Genomic DNA, 25,755 nt, shown 5'->3' on the forward strand with positions numbered 1-25,755 from the left:
GCGTCGTCTGTGGACCTATTGGGTCGGTAAGCAAATTGGAGTGGGTCTAGGGTGTCAGGTAGGGTGGAGGTGATATGGTCCTTGACTAGTCTCTCAAAGCACTTCATGATGACGGAAGTGAGTGCTACGGGGCGGTAGTCGTTTAGCTCAGTTACCTTAGCTTTCTTGGGAACAGGAACAATGGTGGCCCTCTTGAAGCATGTGGGAACAGCAGACTGGGATAAGGATTGATTGAATATGTCCTTAAACACACCAGCCAGCTGGTCTGCGCATGCTCTGAGGATGCGGCTGGGAATGCCGTCTGGGCCTGCAGCCTTGCGAGGGTTAACACGTTTAAATGTTTTACTCACCTCGGCTGCAGTGAAGGAGAGCCCGCAGGTTTTGGAAGCGGGCCGTGTCAGTGGCACTGTATTGTCCTCAAAGCGAGCAAAAAAGTTATTTAGCCTGTCTGGAAGCAAGACATCCTGGTCCGCGACGGGGCTGGTTTTCTTTTTGTAATCTGTGATTGACTGTAGACCCTGCCACATACCTCTTGTGTCTGAGCTGTTGAATTGCGACTCTACTTTGTCTCTATACTGGGACGTAGCTTGTTTGATTGCCTTGCGGAGAGAATAGCTACACTGTTTGTATTCGGTCATGTTTCTGGTCACCTTGCCCTGGTTAAAAGCAGTGGTTCGCGCTTTCAGTTTCACGCGAATGCTGCCATCAATCCACGGTTTCTGGTTTGGGAATGTTTTAATCGTTGCTGTGGGTACGACATCGTCAATGCACTTTCTAATGAACTCGCTCACCGAATCAGCGTATTCGTCAATATTGTTGTTGGACGCAATGCGGAACATCTTCCAATCCACGTGGTCGAAGCAGTCTTGAAGCGTGGAATCAGATTGGTCGGACCAGCGTTGAACAGACAGGTTAACCTGTCTCCTCCCTTTCATCTACACTGATTGAAGTGAATTTAACAGGTAATATCAATAAGGGATCATAGCTTTCACCTGGTCAGTTATGTAATGGAAAGAACAGGTGTTCCTAATGTTTTTCCCATTGTTCTCACAGTGACTTTTTGGATTTGAATGCCAAAACATTCAAGAGATGGTGGTCGAAGTTGACACAAAAACCTCAGATGTAAAATAGGGTTTAAACTATACGACTATAGACAAAATCTGGAATTTACAAATTTTTTGATAATTGATGTTGAAGGTTATTCACAATAATTGTTTTCAATAAATGTATAAATTAGTTTGTCAACCATGTTTGTAAGCTTTTAAATGATATCAAACGTTTATATTTTCCAGTGTTAAATACATGGATGTTTCATGGTATGGTGGAGTATGCAAAATGGGTGCAAAAACTTTGAGCACCTCTATTTTCTGCATGTTTTGGCATTTAGGTCCAAGAAGTCACTTTCTGAACACTTATTCCATGGAAATGAAAATATGAAAAGTTTTTTTATTAAATGAAAAGGGATGCTGTCAAAGTGATTGAATTCAAATGTATTTACCCTATTATGATTCGATATTGAGATTTGATGTTCCAAACATATTGCTCACTATATGCCTACTGCAGAGAGATGAGAGCATGAGAAATTTAGTTTTGATCAGTTATGGAAATAAGTGCTGAAAACATGTTGGCTCATTATTTAAAAAGAAGATGGAGAACAAGCTATAGGATGAAAAATACCAGAGTTTTGGCACAGGTACAGATGACTAGCGCTACCTAATGCTACCTAGCAAAATATATTTTACATTTTTAATATCGTCCAAAAATAATATTGCTATATCGAGCTATCGATTTCCCCCCCGTCCCCGCCCCTGTCACTAGTTTCGTATTGGACAAGTTCAGGTAGTCCGTCCCCGTTTCAGTCAGTTTTCTTCAGTTTGGTACCTAATGAATATGACCCAGATCTGAGATGGTGTCTAGGGGGAAGTATTTAGATTTACATACGTTTATCTGAACCCCACAGAAGCGGGAGATCTCTGACTACCTGTGTGGAAAGATGAGCTTTGAGTTGATGAGGGAGCCCTGCATTACCCCCAGTGGGATCACCTACGACCGCAAAGACATTGAGGAGCACCTACAGGTACAGTATACCATCCTTTCATAGTCATACACATAGAGCTCTACTCAACAGGAGTATAGGTAAACCGTCGCCCGTTCAAAGACAAACTGTTTTATCCTCTCACCTACATTCTATGTTCTATTCCACACTACCAATCAATTACTGCTAAATTACCATCCATTCATATACCTTTATATACACAGGCAGTTGCTAGACTATCAACCACTCATCCACAGAGGTAATACTGTCCAATGTAAATCATGATTAAAATCATAATGAAAGCTACCATCTCACAGCAACACCAATATCTCAAACAATCATAAAAGTTTTCCTCCATCTTCTGTAGAGAGTTGGCCATTTTGACCCAGTCACCCGGAGTCCTCTGACCCAGGACCAGCTGATCCCCAACCTGGCCATGAAGGAAGTCATCGACGCTTTTATCCAGGAGAACGGTTGGGTGGAGGACTATTGAACTTTCGTAACCCCCCATGTCTCAGAGACCCGCACAGCCCATTTCTCAGAGACCCGCACAGCCCATTTCTCAGAGACCCACACAGCCCAGAGCTGAGACCCACACCAGAAGTGTAAAAAAGACGAGACAGAATTGACTTCCTCCAGGACATGCACTTTACACACGGGGGCCATACTATGGACTACCAAATGACAGCCATATCTCAAGGTGGTTCCTCTCTCTTTCTCAATCAGTCTTCTCTATCTTCTCTAAATCTTTCTCTCTACCCTTCCTCTGATAGTCCTCTCTCTCCCTCAGAATCGGAGGCCATGTTTCTCAGGTCTCTCTCTGTCTCTCGCGCTCTCTCTTTCTCCCTGACTATGTCTCTTCCCTTCTAACTCTCTCAGTGCCACAATCCTCTCTGAACAGATCACTCTGCACTCAGGTGTCTCAGAACCCTCTAATGTAAAGCTTACAATCTTTTCTCAAATAACATCGGAACCATCTATCCAAAGTATGAAAATGTTGGCCTTTTATCATGCTCTTACTCCAGTGTTATTAGATTTTTGAAAAAATTCTGGGTTACTAGTATAGTTAGTTGTACTTAACGTAATTACTTATTTCCCACAATTCAGTGTTGGTGGTCTTGGTCAATGCCAAAAAATTGTTTTAGTTTTCAAACAATCTAGTGTCATTTTTTTAATGCAAGACAATATAAAATGTGAGATATGGATTATAAAAAAACTGACCAACCAAATCAGTCTTTATCAAGTCATTGCCTGTGCTGGCGAGTTATAACATGAGGTCATACAAACTAGAATGTTCTGACCGATGGTCAACTGACCTCTATTACATTATAGCCCCCGTAGTGGGCATTTATACTGTGTTGAATGTATGCTTATAGTGAGAGTGAATAGATTAAACCAATTTTATTTTACGACAAGTTGTCAGATGTGAATGATGGACCATTAATCAGTGGAAAGCACAGACACACTACATGGTGTTTTCTATTACCACTCTAATGGTTCAAATAATATCTACATTGTGATGGTACGTGAAGGTCATCTTTACTTTCTTTGTGGGTTTGAAGTTCTTGAAACATGTTTTGAAGACTGTGCTGTACTTTCTGTTATTCGAGACAAAACAATTGGTCTGTGCGCATTAACAATGTGTTTGGCTGATGGCTAGTAGGGTAACCGTCGCTACAGCATGCGATTGACATGACAAGGGACTCCCTAAAATGCTAAGCAAGAGGTCTGCTTAGGTTAACCCTTAACACTTGTGTGAATTGGCCTATATGGATAAGGCTAAATTGAAATGTTTCTTACTGAATAAATATGAAAAGCATATGAATAGCCATGGTAGCAATTGAAAGCGAACAGTTTCAGCATTATGGGAAAATTATTAGACCGAAGGACAAGTTTACTTGACACAAGACTGAATCCAAACATAACACTGTTGATTTAATGTGAATTTTACATTTACTATTCTTTTTGCTGCATTTGTTGATAATGAAATCTGAAAATATGGCTGTCAGTCAAAACCCATACAGCGCTGCGAAGTGCAGAGCCAGAGCTCTGACATTATGTATAGCATGTTTAAGTGAAAATGCCCAAGGAGCCGGTGTTTAGAGGATACAGTGGCAAGAAAAAGTATGTGAAACCTTTGGAATTACCAGGATTTCTGTATAAATTGGTCATCAAATTTGATCTGGTCTTCATCTACGTCACAACAATAGACAGTGTGCTTAAACTAATAACACACAAATGATTGTATTTTTCTTGTCTATATTGAATACATAATTTAACCATTCACAGTGTGGGTTGGAAAAAGTTTGTGAACCCCTAGGCTAATGACTTCTCCAAAAGATAATTGGAGTGTGGAGTCCGCTAACCTCGAGTCCAATCAATGAGACGAAATTGGAGATGTTGGTTAGAGCTGCCTTGCCCTATAAAAAAACACTCACAAAATGTGATTTTGCTATTCACAAGAAGCATTGCCTGATGTGAACCATGCCTCGAACAAAAGAGATCTCAGAAGACCTAAGATTAAGAATGGTCGACTTAAAGCTGGAAAGGGTTATAAAAGTATCTCTAAAAGCCTTTATGTTCATCAGTCCACGGTAAGACAAATTGTCTATAAATGGAGAAAGTTCAGCACTGTTGCTACTCTCCCTATGAGTGGCCGTCCTGCAAAGATGACTGCAAGAGCACAGCGCTGAATGCTCAATGCGGTTAAGAAGAATCCTAGAGTGTCAAGTAAAGATTTACAGAAATCTGTAGAACATGCTAACATCTCTGCTGACGAGTCTATGACACGATAAACACTAAACAAGAATGCTGTTACTGGGAGGACACCACGGAAGAAGCCACTGCTGTCCAAAAAAATATTTCTGCATTTCTGAAGTTTGCAAAAGTGTACCTGGATGTTCCACAGCACAGAAAAAAGGCACAGCACACCAACATCAAAACATCATCCCAACTGTAAAGTATGGTGGAGGGAGCATCATGGTTTGGGGCTGCCTCAGGGCCTGGACAGCTTGCTATCATCAATGGAAAAATGAATTCCCAAGTTTATCATGACATTTTGCAGGAGAATGTTAGGCTATCTGTCGGCCAATTGAAGCTCAACAGAAGTTGGGTGACGCAACAGGACAACGACCCAAAAGACAAGTAAATCAACAACAAAATGGCTTCAACAGAAGAAAATACACCTTCTGGAGTGGCCCAGTCAGTCCTGACCTCAACCCGATTTGAGATGCTGTGGCATGACCTCGAGAAGTTCACAGCAGACATCCCAAGAATATTGCTGAACTGAAACAGTTTTGTAAAGAGGAATCGTCCAAAATTACTCCTGACCGTTGTGCAGGTCTGATCCGCAACTACAGAAAACGTTTGGTTGAGGTTATTGCTGCCCAAGGTGGGTCAACCAGTTATTAAATCCAAGGGTTCACATACTTTTTCCACCCTGCCCTGTGAATGTTTACACGGTGTGTTTAATAAAAACATAAAAATATATAATTGTTTCTGTGTTATTTGTTTAAGCGGACTGTTTGTCTATTGTTGTGACCTAGATGAAGATCAGATCAAATTTTATGGCCAATTTATACAGAAATCCAGGTATTTCCAAAGGATTCACACAATTTTTCTTGTCACTGTATATTGGCACGGGTGTTGGCACCGAGACAAAGTCGAGGGTTGGCAAACCTTGCCAATATATCCTCCAAATACCGGCTTTGAGGGCATTATCACTTTTATACAACAGGTTACCAACATATTCAAATAATAAAAAATGTTATTTTGATTAATTTATTCATACTATTTCCTCCTTCCACAAGATATAGTCCTGACACAAATCTAGGGTTGCTACCCAAGCTGGCTGGTCGTTCTTTCCATCAGTTCGGTTGAATTCAGTCTTTCATTCTTTTTGTTCTGTATCTATGGACACGACCCAGTCGTTCTAAATGTTCCATTGCCATACTGGCTGGCAATGTTCTTATCCCTTGCTTGCTAGCTAGCCAACTACTGCTAACTTAGTCACGTCAAGCAGTGCAGCCAGAGTAACAGTAGCTGCTGTTTTCTAGTGACATTTATTTGGATACATCCACAGTAATGAGCTAATGAGGTGCGATTTCGCCTGGCATAGAACATTTACTCTCTCGTCAGGACACTGTTGTTCAGAGGAGCTAGCCAACAACACAGCTAACACAATCACTTCAAACTGAAGCTGGAAAGATGGCAAGCTAGCTGCACTTTGTTTTGTTTTAACTGTTTTCTATTGATAGTTTTTTTTTATATCCATAAAAATGATGCTGATTTGTGATTTAGACTGACTGAGAAAGTGGATTGTGCAGTCAGATAGAACAGAGAAAATAGGGATTTTAACATCATAGATTTAGCCTGTGGTAACTTGTGGAATATACACCGACTGGAATGCCGTTTAAACCAATCAGGATTAGACCCACTCGTTGTATAATACTTTGTTATTACCACTGCATTTTCCCATTTAGGTGTTTATCAGTGCCCATATCTGCCATTTTCAACACGTCTACAGTTACGAGTGTAAAGGGCTACGCATTCCGGTCTGCTTCGCAAAGAATAGTTTTCCTCCTCCATTACATTATATACGAAAAGCCCTGTCATACATGCTTACATTATTACAACCAATAAGTAGTAGTAGTAGGTAGTCACAACTTAATGTTAGTCAACAACTGACTTTAATCGTCAAGCATTCAAATTCTCAATATTTTGAGTCTCCTATACCTCCTAATTTTATTGTTTGAAAGTGTCTTGCCTTATTTTGATCTGGCCTATGGTTAGAAATGCTGGAAGGGGGACAATCACCACAATCGATGTCCCAGTACCTCGACTAGGAGCTTGGAATTCTCGACTAATGACAGATTCCGTTTAGATGTTTTTCTTAATTAGTTTACATGTCCGCTTTCCCCTCAACTAAATGTATGTTAATTTAGTGAACTGCAAGTTTTGTTGGGATGAAGGTGGATTTCTGATTTTATTTCTTGATGATACTGATTGGGTTTTTAAGATGTATGGAAAACTTGAAAAAACCCTACTGTATTAAATGTAGATATGTTAATAATACACTTGACCTTGGTTTGTTGTTCCTTTTGTCTCCTTGTAAAATGTTCATCTGATTTTGCTTACAACTGCCATTGTGCCCTTTAGCAAGTTACTTAATTAATCCCTAACCCAGTGGCTCCCAATCTTTTTGGAACCGTGGCACACCTTGATGGGATGAAAAATGATGTGGCACATCTACAGTGCCTAGAGAAACTATTCACACCCCTTGACATTTTCCACATTTTGTTGTTACAAAGTGGGAATAAAATAGATTTGATTGTCTTTTTTTTTAACGATCTACACAGAACTCTGTCTACGTGGAAGAAAATTCTAACATTTATAAAAAACAATGTCACGTGTGCTCCCTCCCCGGCCTCTAGGTCACCAGGCTGCTCGTTATGGCGCACACTTGTCCACATCGTTACGCGCACCTGCGCGTCAGACTCACCTTGCCTCCATCACTTCCCTGAATACCTTCCCAATATCTGTCACTCCCTTTGGTTCCTTCCCCAGGCGTTATTGTTTGTGTCATATCTGTGCGTTGTTCGTGTTTCTTATTTTGTATTATGTTGTGTTTATTTATTAAAACACTCCCTCCCTGAACTTCCTTCCCAACTCTCAGCACACATCGTTATACAGAAACGAATATAAAACGCTAATATATCTCGATTCGATAAGTATTCAACCCCCTAAATCACATTAAAATCACATTTGGCAGCGATTTATTTCTGGGTAAGTCTAAGAGCTTTGCACATCTTTGATTGTACAATATTTGCACATTCTTTTAACAATTCTTCAAGCTCTGTCAAGTTGCTTGTTGATCATTGCCATAGGTTTTCAATCCGATTTAAGTCAATACTGTAACTAGGCCACTCAGGCACATTCAATTTAGCACCCAGGCACGTTTGATTTAGCAACTCCATATATAATTGTTTCTGTGTTATTTGTATAAGCGGAGTGTTTGTCTATTGTTGTGACCTAGATGAAGATCAGATCAAATTTTATGGCCAATTTATACAGAAATCCAGGTATTTCCAAAGGATTCACACAATTTTTCTTGTCACTGTATATTGGCACGGGTGTTGGCACCGAGACAAAGTCGAGGGTTGGCAAACCTTGCCAATATATCCTCCAAATACCGGCTTTGAGGGCATTATCACTTTTATACAACAGGTTACCAACATATTCAAATAATAAAAAATGTTATTTTGATTAATTTATTCATACTATTTCCTCCTTCCACAAGATATAGTCCTGACACAAATCTAGGGTTGCTACCCAAGCTGGCTGGTCGTTCTTTCCATCAGTTCGGTTGAATTCAGTCTTTCATTCTTTTTGTTCTGTATCTATGGACACGACCCAGTCGTTCTAAATGTTCCATTGCCATACTGGCTGGCAATGTTCTTATCCCTTGCTTGCTAGCTAGCCAATTACTGCTAACTTAGTCACGTCAAGCAGTGCAGCCAGAGTAACAGTAGCTGCTGTTTTCTAGTGACATTTATTTGGATACATCCACAGTAATGAGCTAATGAGGTGCGATTTCGCCTGGCATAGAACATTTACTCTCTCGTCAGGACACTGTTGTTCAGAGGAGCTAGCCAACAACACAGCTAACACAATCACTTCAAACTGAAGCTGGAAAGATGGCAAGCTAGCTGCACTTTGTTTTGTTTTAACTGTTTTCTATTGATAGTTTTTTTTTATATCCATAAAAATGATGCTGATTTGTGATTTAGACTGACTGAGAAAGTGGATTGTGCAGTCAGATAGAACAGAGAAAATAGGGATTTTAACATCATAGATTTAGCCTGTGGGAACTTGTGGAATATACACCGACTGGAATGCCGTTTAAACCAATCAGGATTAGACCCACTCGTTGTATAATACTTTGTTATTACCACTGCATTTTCCCATTTAGGTGTTTATCAGTGCCCATATCTGCCATTTTCAACACGTCTACAGTTACAAGTGTAAAGGGCTACGCATTCCGGTCTGCTTCGCAAAGAATAGTTTTCCTCCTCCATTACATTATATACGAAAAGCCCTGTCATACATGCTTACATTATTACAACCAATAAGTAGTAGTAGTAGGTAGTCACAACTTAATGTTAGTCAACAACTGACTTTAATCGTCAAGCATTCAAATTCTCAATATTTTGAGTCTCCTATACCTCCTAATTTTATTGTTTGAAAGTGTCTTGCCTTATTTTGGTCTGGCCTATGGTTAGAAATGCTGGAAGGGGGACAATCACCACAATCGATGTCCCAGTACCTCGACTAGGAGCTTGGAATTCTCGACTAATGACAGATTCCGTTTAGATGTTTTTCTTAATTAGTTTACATGTCCGCTTTCCCCTCAACTAAATGTATGTTAATTTAGTGAACTGCAAGTTTTGTTGGGATGAAGGTGGATTTCTGATTTTATTTCTTGATGATACTGATTGGGTTTTTAAGATGTATGGAAAACTTGAAAAAACCCTACTGTATTAAATGTAGATATGTTAATAATACACTTGACCTTGGTTTGTTGTTCCTTTTGTCTCCTTGTAAAATGTTCATCTGATTTTGCTTATAACTGCCATTGTGCCCTTTAGCAAGTTACTTAATTAATCCCTAACCCAGTGGCTCCCAATCTTTTTGGAACCGTGGCACACCTTGATGGGATGAAAAATGATGTGGCACATCTACAGTGCCTAGAGAAACTATTCACACCCCTTGACATTTTCCACATTTTGTTGTTACAAAGTGGGAATAAAATTGATTTGATTGTCTTTTTTTTTAACGATCTACACAGAACTCTGTCTACGTGGAAGAAATTCTAACATTTATAAAAAACAATGTCACGTGTGCTCCCTCCCCGGCCTCTAGGTCACCAGGCTGCTCGTTATGGCGCACACTTGTCCACATCGTTACGCGCACCTGCGCGTCAGACTCACCTTGCCTCCATCACTTCCCTGAATACCTTCCCAATATCTGTCACTCCCTTTGGTTCCTTCCCCAGGCGTTATTGTTTGTGTCATATCTGTGCGTTGTTCGTGTTTCTTATTTTGTATTATGTTGTGTTTATTTATTAAAACACTCCCTCCCTGAACTTGCTTCCCAACTCTCAGCACACATCGTTATACAGAAACTAATATAAAACGCTAATATATCTCGATTCGATAAGTATTCAACCCCCTAAATCACATTAAAATCACATTTGGCAGCCCATGTTCTACATAGTTTAGCACAGAATATGTGATAACTACACAGAACAAAAATATAAATGTAACATGTAAGGTCTTGGTCCCATGTTTCATGAGCTGAAATAAAAAATCCCAGTGTGGCATATCAAGAAGCTGATTAAGCAGCATGATCATTACACAGGTGCTGGGGACAATAAAAGGCCACTCTAAAATGTGCAATGTTGTTACACAACACAATGCCAGATGTCTCAAGTTGAGGGTGTGTGCAATTGTCATGCTGACTGCAGGAATGTCCCCCAGAGCTGTTGCCAGAGAATGTGATGTTCATTTCTCTACCATAAGCCGCCTCCAATGTCTTTTTAGAGAATTTGGCATGACAACCACAGACCACGTGTAACCATGCCAGTCCAGGAACTCCACATCCGGCTTCTTCACCTGCGGGATTGACTGAGACCAGCCATCCGGACAGCTGATGAAACTGTGGCTCTGCACAAGCTGTCAGACAGTCTCTTCACGGATGAATCTCGGTTTCAACTGTACCGGACAGATGACAGACTGGTGTCGTATGGTGTAGTGTGTGCGAGTGGTTGTTGATGTCAACGTTGTGAACAGAGTGCCCCATGGTGGCGTTGAGTTATGGTATAAGCATAAGCTACAGACAACGAACACAATTACATTTTATCGATGCCAATTTGAATGCACAGAGATACCGTAACAAGATCCTGAGGCCCATTGTCGTGCCATTCATCCGCCACCATCACGTTTCAGCATGATAATGCACGGCCCCATGTTGCAAGGATCTGTACACAAAGCTGAATGCTGAAAATGTCCCAGTTCTTTCATGGCCTGCGTACTCACCAGACATGTCACTCATTGAGCATGTTTAGATTCTCTGGATCGACATGTCCAACAGCGTGTTCCAGTTCCCACCAATATACAGCAACTTTGCACAACCATTGAGGAGGAGTGGGACAACTTTCCACAGGCCACAATCAACAGCCTGATAAACTCTATGCAAAGGAGATGTTGCACTGCATGAGGCAAATGGTGGACATATACCTTTTTTAAGGTATCTGTGACCAACAGATGCATATCTGTATTACCAGCCATGTGAAATCCATAGATTAGGGCCTAATGAATTTACTGATTTCCTTGTATGAACCGTGACTCTCAGTAAAATCTGTTAAATTGTTGATTGTTTACATATTATATTTTTTGACCATAATCTGTTGCGCTCCTTCGTGTCCGGTCTGTTTCTTTTATGCCCGCTACGTAAGAGACATGCACAATCTCCACTGGGATTCTCTGCCTCTAACCCTATTACAGGGGCTGAGTCACTGGCTTACTGGTGCTCTTTCATGCCGTCCCTAGGAGGGGTGCGTCACTTGAGTGGGTTGAGTCACTGACATGATCTTCCTGTCTGGGTTGGCGCCCCCCCCTTGGTTTGTGCCGTGGCGGAGATCTTTGTGGGCTATACTCAGCCTTGTCTCAGGATGGTAAGGTGGTGGTTGAAGATATCCTTCTAGTGGTGTTGGGGCTGTGCTTTGGCAAAGTGGGTGGGGTTATATCCTTCCTGTTTGGCCCTGTCTGGGGGTATCATCGGATGGGGCCACAGTGTCTCCTGACCCCTCCTGTCTCAGCCTCCAGTATTTATGCTGCAGTAGTTTATGTGTCGGGGGGCTAGGGTCAGTTTGTTATATCTGGAGTACTTCTCCTGTCTTATCCGGTGTCCTGTGTGAATTTAAGTATGCTCTCTCTAATTCTCTCCTTCTCTCTTTCTTTCTCCCTCTCGGAGGACCTGAGCCCTAGGACCATGCCTCAGGACTACCTGGCATGATGACTCCTTGCTGTCCCCAGTCCACCTGGCCTTGCTGCTTCTCCAGTTTCAACTGTTCTGCCTGCAGCTATGGAACCCTGACCTGTTCACCGGACGTGCTACCTGTCCCAGACCTGCTGTTTTCAACTCTCTAGAGACCGCAGGAGCGGTAGAGATACTCTTAATGATCGGCTATGAAAAGCCAACTGACATTTACTCCTGAGGTGCTGACTTGCTGCACCTTCGATAACTACTGTGATTATTATTATTTGACCATGCTGGTCATTTATGAACATTTGAACATCTTGGCCATGTTCTGTTATAATCTCCACCCGGCACAGCCAGAAGAGGACTGGCCACCCCTCATAGCCTGGTTCCTCACTAGGTTTCTTCCTAGGTTTTGGCCTTTCTAGGGAGTTTTTCCTAGCCACCGTGCTTCTATACCTGCATTGCTTGCTGTTTGGGGTTTTAGGCTGGGTTTCTGTACAGCACTTTGAGATATCAGCTGATGTACGAAGGGCTATATAAATAAATTTGATTTGATACAAACATAACAGTTATTTCTACCTGAAAATACATGATCTAAGTTATTGTCATAAATGTTGTCATAAATAGTCATAAATGTATGCCTTATTTACTTTGAAACCTACTAAAATAGTGATTTGTCAGCCATTCTAGGCAACTGAAATATTTTATTTAAGTAAAGTCGAATCAAATCAAAGTTTATTTGTCACGTGCGCCGAATACAACAGTGAAATGCTTACTTACAGGCTCTAACCAATAGTGCAAAAAAGGTGTTAGGTGAACAATAGGTAAGTAAAGAAATAAAACAACAGTAAAAAGACAGGCTATATACAGTAACGAGGCTATAAAAGTAGCAAGGCTACATACAGACACCGGTTAGTCAGGCTGATTGAGGTAGTATGTACATGTAGATATGGTTAAAGTGACTTCATATATGATGAACAGAGAGTAGCAGTATCGTAAAAAAGAGGTTGGCGGGTGGTGGGGAGCGGGACACAATGCAGATAGCCTGGTTAGCCAATGTGCGGGAGCATTGGTTGGTCGGCCCAATTGAGGTAGTATGTACATTAATGTATAGTTAAAGTGACTATGCATATATGATAAACAGAGAGTAGCGGCAGCGTAAAAAGAGGGGTTGGGGGGGGCACACAATGCAAATAGTCCGGGTAGGCATTTGATTAATGGTTCAGGAGTCTAATGGCTTTGGGGTAAAAACTGTTGAGAAGCATTTTTGTCCTAGACTTGGCCCGGTACTGCTTGCCATGCGGTAGTAGAGAGAACAGTCTATGATTGGGGTGGCTGGGGTCTTTGACAATTTTTAGGGCCTTCCTCTGACACCGCCTGGTGTAGAGGTCCTGGATGGCAGGCAGCTTAGCCCCAGTGATGTACTGGGCCGTACGCACTACCCTCTGTAATGCCTTGCGGTCAGAGGCCGAGCAATTGCCGTACCAGTCAGGATGCTCTCGATGTTGCAGCTGTAGAACCTTTTGAGGATCTCAGGACCCATGCCAAATCTTTTTCGTTTTCTGAGGGGGAATAGGTTTTGTCATGCCAATAGGCTTTGTCAGGCTTTGTCATTGGTGTGTTTGGACCATTCTAGTTTGTTGTTGATGTGGACACCAAGGAACTTGAAGCTCTCAACCTGCTCCACTACAGCCCCGTCGATGAGAATGGGAGCGTGCTCGGTCCTCCTTTTCCTGTAGTCCACAATCATCTCCTTAGTCTTGGTTAGGTTGAGGGATAGGTTGTTGTTCTGGCACCGCCCGTCCAGGTCTCTGACCTCCTCTCTATAGGCTGTCTCGTCGTTGTCGGTGATCAGGCCTACCACTGTTGTGTCGTCTGCAAACTTAATGATGGTGTTGGAGTCGTGCCTGGCCATGCAGTCGTGGGTGAACAGGGACTACAGGAGGGGACTGAGCACACACCCCTGTGGAGCTCCAGTGTCAGCGTGGCAGATGTGTTGCTACCTACCCTCACTACCTGGGGGCGGCCCGTCAGGAAGTCCAGGATCCAGTTGCAGAGGGAGGTGTTTAGTCCCAGGATCCTTACCTTAGTGATGAGCTTTGAGGGTACTATGGTGTTGAATGCTGAGCTGTAGTCAATGAATAGCATTCTCACATAAGTGTTCCTTTTGTCCAGGTGGGAAGGGCAGTGTGGAGTGCAATAGAGATTGCATCATCTGTGGATCTGTTTGGGCAGTATGCAAATTGGAGTGGGTCTAGGGTTTCTGGGATAATGGTGTTGATGTGAGCCATTACCAACCTTTCAAAGCACTTCATGGCTATGGACGTGAGTGCTATGGGTCTGTAGTCATTTAGGCAGGTTGCCTTTGTGTTCTTGGAAACAGGGACTATGGTGTTCTGCTTGAAACATGTTGGTATTACAGACTCAATCAGGGACATGTTGAAATGTCAGTGAAGACACCTGCCAGTTGGTCAGCACATGCCCGCAGCACACATCCTGGTAATCCGTTTGGCCCCGCAGCCTTGTGTATGTTGACCTGTTTAAAGGTCTTACTCACGTCGGCTACGGAGAGCGTGATCACACAGTCGTCCGGAACAGCTGATGCTCTCATGCATGCCTCAGTTTTGCTTGCCTCGAAGTGAGCATAGAAGTGATTTAGCTTGTCTGGTAGGCTCGTGTCACTGGGCAACTCGCGGCTGTGCTTCCCTTTTTAGTCTGTAATAGTTTGCAAGCACTGCCACATAAGACGAGCGTCGGAACCGGTGTCGTATGATTCAATCTTAGCCCTGTATTGACGCTTTGCCTTTTTGATGGTTCGTCGCAGGGCTTAGCAGGATTTCTTGTAAGCTTCCGGGTTAGAGTCCCGCACCTTGAAAGCGGCAGCTCTACCCTTTAACTCAGTGCGAATGTTGCCTGTAATCCATGGCTTCTGGTTGAGATATGTACGTATAGTCACTGTGGGGACGACATCCTCTTGATAAAGCCAGTGACTGATGTGGTGTACTCCTCAATACCATCGGAAGAATCCCGGAACATGTTCCAGTCTGTGATAGCAATACAGTCCTGTAGTGTAGCATCTGCTTCATCTGACCACCTTTTTTATAGACCGATTCACTGGTTGCTTCCTGCTTTCATTTTTGCTTGTAAGCAGGAATCAGGAGGACAGAGTTGTGGTCGGATTTACCAAATGTAGAGCGAGGGAGAGCTTTGTACGCGTCTCTGTGTGTGGAGTACAGGTGATCTAGAATTTTTTCCCCTATGGTTGCACATTTAACATGTTGATAGAAATTTGGTAGAACTGCATTAAAGTTTGGTAGAACTGCATTAAAGTCTCCGGCCACTAGTTGCGCCGCCTCTGGGTGAGTGGTTTCTTGTTTGCTTATTTCCTTATACAGCTGACTGAGTGCGGACTTAGTGCCAGCATCTGTCTGTGGTGGTAAATAAACAGCCACAAAAAGTATAGCTGAAAACTCTCTAGGCAAGTAGTGGCCTGCAATTTATCACAATATACTCTACTTCAGGCAAGCAAAATCTAGAGACTTCTTTAGATTGCGTGCACCAGCTGTTGTTTACAAATATGCACAGACCACCTCCCCTTGTGCTGTTCTATCTTGCCGGTGCAGCGTATATCCCGCTAGCTGAATATCCATGTCGTCATTCAGCCACAATTCCGTGAAACATATGATATTACAGTTTTTGATGTCCTGTTGGTAGGATATTCGTGATCGTACCTCGTTTAACTTATTGTCCAAGTCATGAATAAATGATGGTTAATAAGTGATAAGCAGTAATGGGCAGTCACTACCATCATGGGACTTTTATTAATTGTTGTATTCTGTGTTACAGCATTCAACCCACATAATGCATAGTGCATTTAATGAAAAATAATTTAAACTGAACTGACCTCAAAAAGCACTTTTTCGACATTTTGTTGTTACAGCCATATTCTAAAATTGAATAACATATTTTGTTCCCCTCATCAATACCCGATAATGACGAAGCAAAAACAGGTTTACATTTTTTTGGGCAAATGTATTTAGGACAAAAAAACGATACCGTATTTACATAAGTATTCAGACCCTTTGATATGAGACTCGAAATCGAGGTCAGGTACATCCTGTTTCTATTGATCATCATTGAGATGTTCATACAACTTCATTGAAGACATTATTAAAGTGGCCAGTGATTCCTAATCTATGTCTATAGGCAGCAGCCTCTGATGTGCTGGAGATTGCTGTTTAACATTCAGTTGTGTAGTATAGAATACAATGCAGTATATACATATTAAATGGAAGATGTAATATGTAAACACAATTTAAAAGTTACTAATATACAGTAGAATAGTGTGGAGTGCAGTTTATACAAATGAGATCAGTAATGCTAGATACAGAAACATTATTAAAGTGGCTAGTGATCCATTTCTAAAAGTGGCCAGTGATTCCTAATCTATGTCTATAGGCAGCCGCCTCTGATGTGCTAGTGATAGCTGTTTAGCAGTTTGATGGCCTTGAGATAGAAGCTGTTTTTCAGTCTCTCGGTCCCAGATTTGATGCACCTGCCAAATTTCTTTAGCCTCCTGAGGTTGAAGAGGCGCTGTTGCACCTTCTTCACCACACTTTCTTTGTGGGTGGAACATTTCAGTTTGTCAGTGATGTGTACGCCGAGGAACTTGAAGCTTTCCACCTTCTCCACTGCGGTCCCATCGATGTAGATACGGGGTTGCTCCCTCTGCTGTTTCCTGAAGTCCACGATCATCCCTTTGTTGACGTTGAGTGAGAGGTTATTTTCCCGGCACCACGCTCCCAGAGCCCTCACCTCCTCCATGTAGGCTGTCTCATCGTTGATGGTAATCAAGCCTACTACTGTTGTTTTGTCTGCAAACTTGATGATTGAGTTGGAGGCGTGCATGGACAAGCAGTCATGGGTGAACAGGGAGTACAGGAGTACACACCTGTCTAGATAAGGTCCCACAGTTGACAGTGCATGTCAGAGGAAAAACCAAGCTATGAGGTCGAAGGAATTGTCCGTAGAGCTACGAGACAGGATTCTGTCGAGGCACAGATCTGGGGAAGGGTACCAAAAAATATCTGCAGCATTGAAGGTCCCCAAGAACCTAGTGGCCGCCATCATTCTTAAATGGAGGAAGTTTGGAACTACCAAGACTGGCCGCCCGGCCAAACTGAGCAATCTGGGGAGAAGGGCCTTTGTCAGGGAGGTGACCAAGAACACGATGGCCACTCTGACAGAGCTCTAGAGTTCCTCTGTAGAGATGGGAGAACCTTCCAGAAGGACAACCATCTTTGCAGCGCTCCACCAATCAGGCCCTTATGGTAGTGGCCAGCCGGAAGCCACTCTTCAGTAAAAGGCATATGACAGCCAGCTTGGAGTTTGCCAAAAGGCAGCTAATGGATTCTCAGACCATGAGAAACAAGATTCTCTGGTCTGATGATACCAAGATTGAACTCTTTGGCCTGAATGTCAGCATCCCATCTGGAGGAAACCTGGCGCCATCCCTATGGTGAAGCATCATGCTGTGGGGATGTTTTTCAGTGGCAGGGACTGGGAGACTAGCCAGGATCAAGGGAAAGATGAACGGAGCAAAGTACAAAGAGATCCTTGACGAGAACATGCTCCAGAGCGCTTAGGACCACAGACTGGGCCGAAGGTTGTCGTGGATAATCGTCTCAGAAATATAACACTCTTATAAGAACTTGTAAAATCAATAAAGACTTTTAATATATTCAATGTATCACAAGCCGGGGTGATCCGCGGATCACACACCGTTTCCCAGAGCCCTGGCTCTTGTATTTATACACATACAGCATATGAGTTCATTAGATATGTAAATGAAGATGCTTCCCACCATTATCTTTTATGGTTTAGGCTTCATGCTTGTTTACGCCCAATAACGCCCATGTCTGGTTTCAGTTAGGTTATAATGGTGGCAGGACCCTTTCTTGTCCTAAAAATAATATATGTCTGTCTATCCTATAGGCCTACGTCTTTGGCATGTTTGCCTTTATTAGAAGCAGCAAACTATGTGCCCCTCTATCATTAGTGTGTTAATGTCAGCAGCCTATGTGTCCCTCTATCATTAGTGTGTTAAATGTACTCTTTGTTATGTTTGCCTTTATTAGAAGCAGCAGACTGTGTCTCTTCTATCATTAGTGTGTCCAGTTGTCCTAGGCGCCTATGCGTCGCCTTCTCTTCCTGTAGTCTGTTTTAGTGTTCAGCTGTTTTTACCAGCATGTATCCATTAACTCATGTCTGCCTTCTCTTATGTACACCTCTATGTCTGTCCCTAAATGTATCATTCACTCCCACAAGGTTCACCTTCCAACAGGACAACAACCCTAAGCGCAGAGCCAAGACAACGCAGGAGTAGCTTCGGGACAAGTCTCAATGTCCTTGAGTGTCCCAGCCAGATTCCGGACTTGAACCCGATCGAACATCTCTGGCGAGACCTGAAAATGGTTAAGCAGTGACGCTCCCCATCCAACCTGACAGAGCTTGAGAGGATCTGCAAAGAATGGGAGAAACTCCCCAAATACAGGTGTGCCAAGCTTGCAGCATCATACCAATGAAGACTCAAGGCTGTAAGCACTGCCAAAGGTGCTTCAACAAAGTACTGCATAAAGGGTCTGAATACTTATGTAAATGTGATATTTCAGTTTTAGATTTTTAATACATTTACAAAAATGTATAAAAACCAATTTTGGCTTTGTCATTATGGGGTATTGTGTGTAGATTGATGAGGGGGAAAAAAAGATTTAATACATTTTAAAATAAGGCTGTAATGTAACAAAGTGGAAAAAGTCAAGGGGTCTGAAAACTTTCCAAGGCACTGTTATAATTAAGTTAATTTCTTTGCATTTTTTTTTTCAGCTTTACTTTATTGCCTTATTGCAAAAAGGATGCATGTTTTGAAATATTTGTATTCTGTACAGGCGTCTTTCTTTTCACTTTGTGTCACGTTCTGACCTTAGTTCTTTTGTATTTTCTTTGTTTTAGTATGGTCAGGGCGTGAGTTGGGTGGGTTATCTATGTTTGTGTTTCTATGTTGGGTTTTTTGTTTGGCCTGATATGGTTCTCAATCAGAGGCAGGTGTTAGTCATTGTCTCTGATTGGGAACCATATTTAGGGAGCCTGTTTTCTGTTGTGTTTTGTGGGTGGTTGTCTTCCGTGTCTGTGTGTTCCACACGGAACTGTTTCGGTTTTTGTTCGTTCAATTTATTGTTTTGTATTTCAGTGTTCAGTTTGTTCTATTAAAGTTTCATCATGAACACTTACCACGCTGCGCTTTGGTCCTCCTCTCTTTCTCCCAAAGAAGATCGTTACACTTTGTCAATAAGGTTAGTGTTTGTATAACTACAATGATGTTGATCCATCCAAATGTTTTTCCTATCACAGCCATTAAACTCTGCAAGGGTTTTAAAGTCACCATTGGCCTCATGGTGAAATCCCTGAGCGGTTTCCTTCCTCTCGACAACTGAGGAAGGATGCCTGTATCTTTGTAGTGACTGGGTGTTTTGATACACCATCCAAAATGTATTTAATAACTTCACCATGCTCAAAGGGATATTCATTGTCTGCTTTTTATTTTTACGTTACACATCTACCAATATGTGTCCTTCTTTGTGAGGCATTGGAAAACCTCACTGGTCTTTGTGGTTGAATCTGTGTTTGAAATGCACTGCTCAACTGAGGGACCTTACAGATAATTGTATGTGTGGGGTACAGAGATGAGTAAGTCCTTCAAAAATAATGTTAAACGTTATAAAGTTATGTTACACTATTATTGAACACAAAGTGAGTCAATGCAACGTATGTGACTTGTTAACTTCTTCTTAATAGGGGGCGCCATTTCCACTTTGGGGAAAAATAGTGCCCAAATTAAACGGCCTCGTACTCTGTTCTAGATCATATGATATGCATAGTATTATTACTATTGGATAGAAAACACTTTGAAGTTTCTAAAACTGTTTGAATTATATCTGTGAGTAAAACAGAACTTATTTGGCAGGCAAACTTCCAAACAGGAAGTGAAAATTCTGAAATGGGTCTCTGTGAAAGGCTTCGCCTATTCAATTGCCTTGTATTTATGGATATGTATGCACTTCATACGCCTTCCACTAGATGTCAACAGGCAGTAGAACGTTGAATGAGGTGTCTAGCCTGATGTGGGACCGAATGAGAGCTTTTGGAGTGACAGGTCAGCCATATTGGCAGTATTTTGCTGCGCACTAGGGTTTGTCACATCGTTTTCTGCAATGCGTTAGGTAGACACGAAGAAATGCTCCGTCTGGGACGTTATTGGATTGATTTCTGAAAAACATCCTAAAGATGGATTATCAACTGAGTTTGACCAGTTTATTAGACTATTATTATGACTTTTTGAATTTTTCGTTCATGCGTAAAATCTTCATGGACACGTGAGCTCCACTATGCTAGCCAAAGTTGCTAATTCAACAGAAGAAATTGACATTCTAAAACAAAACAACGATTTATTGTGGAACTAGGACTCCTTGCACTGCATTCTGATGAAAGATCATCAAAGGTAAGAGAATATTTATGATGTTATTTCGTATTTTTGTTGAATATGTTGACCCCAACATGGCGGAGAATGGCTGAGCGCTGTCTCAGATTATTGTATGCTGTGCTTTTTACTAAAGTTATTTTTTTTTAAATCTAACACAGCGGTTGCATTAACCTGTTTGGGCTGCAAGGGGCAGTATTGAGTAGCCAGATAAAAGGTGTCCATTTCAAACGGCCTCGTACTCAATTCTTGCTTGTACAATATGCATATTATTATTACTATTGGATAGAAAACACTATCTAGTTTCTAAAACCGTTTGAATTATTTCTCTGAGTGAAACAGAACTCATTCTGCAGCACATTTCCTGACCAGGAAGTGGAATGTCTGAAATCGATGCTCTGTTCTTCTTCCTGCCTATAAATGGGCACAAGACCTATTAGTATACATGCACGTCATACACCTTCCTCTGGGTGTCAAGAGGCTGTGAGAGAAGAAATGAGGTGATTATCTTGGTCTGAGATGGAACACATCATCTTGGAATGACGTGTCCCCCATTTTCGGTACTCTGAAGAGCGCGAGCTAGACAGTGGGGTTGCCTTTTGTTTAGCTGCCGTAATAGGCGACTACAATCTCCGGCTTTGATTTTATTTGATACATGTCACCATATCATCGTAAAGTATGTTTTTTCAATAGAGTTTCATCAGATTATTGAAATTTTTTCGGGAGTTTTGCCGTGTTCCGTTCTCTTCCGTTTGTTGACATGGAGAGTGTCGTGCCACCCGGCTAGCGCGCTTGCTAAATGAAGAGGGAAAGTTGCCGTTCTGAATCCAAACATCGACTGTTCTGGACAAAGGACACCTTGTCCAACATTCTGATGAAAGATCAGCAAAAGTAAGACCCATTTTATGATGTTATTTCATATATCTGTCGTAGTCGCCGGCGCCCAAGTGTTTCTGGCTATTGTGCTAAGCTAATATAACGCTACATTTTTTTTCCGCTGTAAAACACTTAATAAATCGGAAATATTGGCTGGAATCACAAGATGCCTGTCTTTCATTTGCTGTACACTATGTATTTTTCATAAATGTTTTATGATGAGTAATTAGGTATTTGACGTTGGTGCCTGTAATTATTATGGCTGCTTTCGGTGCAATTTCTGACTGTAGCTGCAATGTAAACTATGATTTATACCTGAAATATGCACATTTTTCTAACAAAACATATGCTGTACAATAAATATGTTATCAGACTGTCATCTGATGAAGTTGTTTCTTGGTTAGTGGCTATTTATATCTTTATTTGGTCGAATTTGTGATAGCTACTGATGGAGTCAAAAACTGATGGAGTAAAAAAAGTGGTGTCTTTTGCTAACGTGGTTAGCTAATAGATTTACATATTGTGTCTTCCCTGTAAAACATTTTAAAAATCGGACATGTTGGCTGGATTCACAAGATGTGTACCTTTCATATGCTGTATTGGACTTGTTAATGTGTGAAAGTTAAATATTTAAAAAAAATATCTTTTGAATTTCGCGCCCTGCACTTTGAGCTGGCTGTTGTCATAAGTGTACCGGTGTCGGGCTGCAGCCATAAGAAGTTAAGAACCAGTAAATCTTTAATTATATGTCCAACATGTATTTTTCAGCAAAGTTTATGATGAGTTTTTCTGTTAGATTACGTGACTCTCTAAAATTTCTCCGGACAATTTGGAGCATTTTGGCGCCATGTTCACAATGTAAAACCAGGATTTGTAGCTATAAATATGCACATTTTCAAACAAAACATAAATGTATTGTATAACATGATGTTATAAGACTGTCATCTGATGAAGTTGTTCAAAGGTTAGTGATTATTTTTATCTCTATTTGTGGGTTTTGTGAAAGCTATCTTTGCGGTGAAAAAATGGCGTTGTGTTTTGGGCTATTGTGGTGAGCTAACATAAATATATGTTGTGTTTTGGATGTAAAATCATTTTAAAAATCGGACATGTTGGCTGGATTCACAAGATGTTTATCTTTAATTATGTGTACAACATGTATTTTTCATAAATGTTTTATGATGAGTATTTCTGTATTTCACGTTGCTCTCTGTAATTATTCCGGCTGTTTTGGAGCCATTTATGATCATGGCACCAATGTAAAACCAGGATTTGTAGCTATAAATATGCACATTTTCGAACAAAACATAAATGTATTGTATAACATGATGTTATAAGACTGTCATCTGATGAAGTTGTTCAAAGGTTAGTGATTATTTTTATCTCTATTTGTGGGTTTTGTGAAAGCTATCTTTGCTGTGAAAAAATGGCTGTGTTTTTTTGGATATGGTGGTGAGCTAACATAAATATATGTTGTGTTTTCGCTGTAAAACATTTTAAAAATCGGACATGTTGGCTGGATTCACAAGATGTTTATCTTTCATTTGCTGTATTGGACTTGTGATTTCATGAAATTATATTATATGATATTCCCTGTGGCGCTAGGCTAGGCTATGCTAGTCAGCGTTTCTGATGAGGAGGATCCCGGATCCGGACCCCTGAACTTATTTTGGCTTGCCATAACAAAGTGGTGGAATACTTGTTGACTCAAGACATTAAATCTAAATTTAATCAATTTTAAATTCAGTGATGTCCCTATTAATTTATTTAGTTGCAATTACTTCCATCACATCTCAACCATACTGCAAAATCTATTTTCTCCGACAAATGTTTTTTATAGATTAAATATGGTTTATTTTAACTATTTTCATAGTTCCTTACTCATGATGAGGGTGTACCATTCTTGATACACATGGGAAACTGTTAAGAGTGAAAAACCCAGCAGTGTTGCAGTTCTTGACACACTCTGGCACATCCTGCCTGGTACCTCCTGCCATACCCTGTTCAAAGGCACCTAAATATTTTCTCTTGCCTGTTCACCTTTTGAATGGCACACATACACAATCCATGTGTCAATTGTCTCAAGGCTTAAAAATCTTTCTTTAACCTGTCTCCTCCCCTTCATCTACACTGATTGAAGTGGATTTAACAAGTGACACCAATAAGGGATCTTAGCTTTCACCAGGTCAGGCTATGTCATGGTGTTCCTAATGTTTTGTACACTCAGTGTAGATGTAGCCATGTGCTTTTAAATGTATTTATTTGAGCGGCACTGGTGCACAAAATTCCATGAGCATTCCACAGGTGACATAAGTGAGTATTCAAAAAAATGATCAAGATTAGGAAAGGTTTGAAAACCACTGCCCTAACCTGCTCCAGGAGTGCTGCATGACCTGCTTCCAGCATCTGAAGTGTGTATCCTGCCCAGGTTGGGAATTAAAAAGCAGACTTCAAAAAGACGAGTTCTGCTTCGATGGACAATAAAGTTGTATGTAGATGAACCTGTCAATCAGAAATCAGTAAAGGTATAAACAAAATGTACATACTCAAGATACCATGAGGTTGCTCAACTGTAGAGGCCACCCTAACTCAAAACATACATTAATTGACAGGCACACTCACCCACAATCGGATGTCCCAGAATGGGGGCCAAAGTGTGTGTGTGTGTGTGCACATCTGCACGTGTCAGTCAACACAAACAGACCAGTATCACCCAGACCCAAGCCACCCTCACACACACTGGATCCATTGTCAGCACAGATTGAAGTGATGTAATGATCTGGTACTAGGAGGGAAGAGGAGTACAGACCCATGGCATTAAGAATAGACAGGCGTGACAGTGAGCTAGCATCACAAGGCTTTTCACTAGAATAACAACCTTAAATCATCATGGTAAGAGCAATTCTGTTAGTGTTTTGTGTGTGTTGAGGCATTTCGTTAGAGGATATGCAGTTTATAGTATATGATGTATTTACTACTATTTATTATTTTCATACTAGTTATGATTATTTCTTTCTATCACAGAACTTTTTTTATAGAAGATACAGAAAATAATGTCATACAATTGTTATTGGTAAAATCCCAAATAGTAGATCCAATAGCTCACATCATATTAGTTTCAAAGCATTACGTGTGCATACCTCCTCAAGTGAAAGATTCCCTTTTCACTCATGCTTTTCAATTTTGCACTTCTCAGAGAGAAGTCATATGTCCTAATTGCGTTCATGTAAAGCTGTTTTTATACTGTTGTGACCGTAGTACAACGTAATGACCGTCAAGGGGTTTGGACCTCCTAACGGTTAAGGTGTTGGACTGACAGTCAGAGGAACCCAGGTTCAAGTTCCAGTCAGTTAATTTGCTACAATACTGTTGTCATCTTCACCAGTGACTGCTCTAAGTTGATGATGTTATTGTTGTTGATATTGTTTGTGGTATTGTTTACAGTTGGCCTGGGTAGGAAGGTTATGGTCTTTCCGTATGAGACAGACTTCAGCTTCGTGGCGCTCATCCCCCAGAAGGAAATGGGCCTGCGCGCATTCACTCTGTGTATGCGTGTGGCCACCGAGCTGGAAGGCGAGCAGCAGATCATCCTGTTTGCCTACCGCACCACAGACTACGACGAGTTCAACGTGTGGCGAGAGAAAGATGGCCATGTCGCCTTCTACCTGAGCGGCGATGGCGCTTTCTTCCACCTGCCGCCCATCACCACCTTCAGAACAAGTCTCTGCCTCACCTGGGAGTCCCGTACTGAGCTGGCTGCCTTCTGGGTGGACGGCCACCGCAGCACCTACCAGCTGTACAAGCAGGGCCACACTATCCGGCCCAAGGGGACCGTCCTCATGGGGCAAGACACGGACAAACACCTTGGCGACCTGGAGACTTTGCAGAGCTTTGTGGGAGAGGTGACCGACCTCAACATGTGGGACTATGTCTTGCCGAGGAGCCAAATCCAAGCCCTGCATTACGGACATAAGATCACCAAGGGAAACATCTTTGACTGGGCCACCATTGAGTACCAGCTGAACGGGAATGTGATGGTGGTGGATGATGACTGACTCGGAGTGGAATCACAAACAAATGCGGATGTGATCCATTTGTGTGTCTGTGCTGGACTGCTACTGACCTTTTAAGTTTAGTTTGGTGTCCGAGGTTTAGTCACGTTCACACCTTATGCAGTCAATGGACTATGCTCACGCACAGAATATCAGTGGTTCATAAGAAAATATGACTTACATTTTGTGATCATTAAATAGTCTATGCAAGTCAA

General features: G+C 41.6%; 2 protein-coding genes across 2 annotated transcripts in view; both read left to right on the plus strand.

Annotated features, from left to right (window-relative positions):
- The window catches only part of LOC120060832 (STIP1 homology and U box-containing protein 1-like), a 45,344-nt gene extending 42,816 nt beyond the window's left edge, over window positions 1-2,528 (plus strand). Inside the window, exons 5-6 of the mRNA XM_039010251.1 lie at window positions 1,961-2,077; window positions 2,403-2,528. Of these exons, the coding sequence (XP_038866179.1) occupies window positions 1,961-2,077; window positions 2,403-2,528 (243 nt within the window). The remainder of the gene's footprint in view (window positions 1-1,960; window positions 2,078-2,402) is intronic.
- A 22,227-nt stretch (window positions 2,529-24,755) lies between these two features.
- Window positions 24,756-25,543, plus strand: LOC120060833 (pentraxin fusion protein-like). The gene is made up of 2 exons (XM_039010253.1): window positions 24,756-24,786; window positions 24,933-25,543. Exons 1-2 carry the CDS (start codon window positions 24,756-24,758, stop codon window positions 25,541-25,543), a joined length of 642 nt encoding a protein of 213 aa, XP_038866181.1.
- Window positions 25,544-25,755: the final 212 nt, after the last annotated feature.

The sequence above is a fragment of the Salvelinus namaycush genome, chromosome 16 (genome assembly GCF_016432855.1).
Source record: "Salvelinus namaycush isolate Seneca chromosome 16, SaNama_1.0, whole genome shotgun sequence".
NCBI lineage: Eukaryota > Metazoa > Chordata > Actinopteri > Salmoniformes > Salmonidae > Salvelinus > Salvelinus namaycush.

Excerpts from the sequence above, each read along its gene's own strand:
- LOC120060833 (XM_039010253.1), top strand. The coding sequence starts at position 24,756 with ATGACCGTCAAGGGGTTTGGACCTCCTAACG. Across the intron at positions 24,787-24,932 it reads GGGGTTTGGACCTCCTAACG|TTGGCCTGGGTAGGAAGGTT; the intron begins GTTAAGGTGTTG and ends TATTGTTTACAG.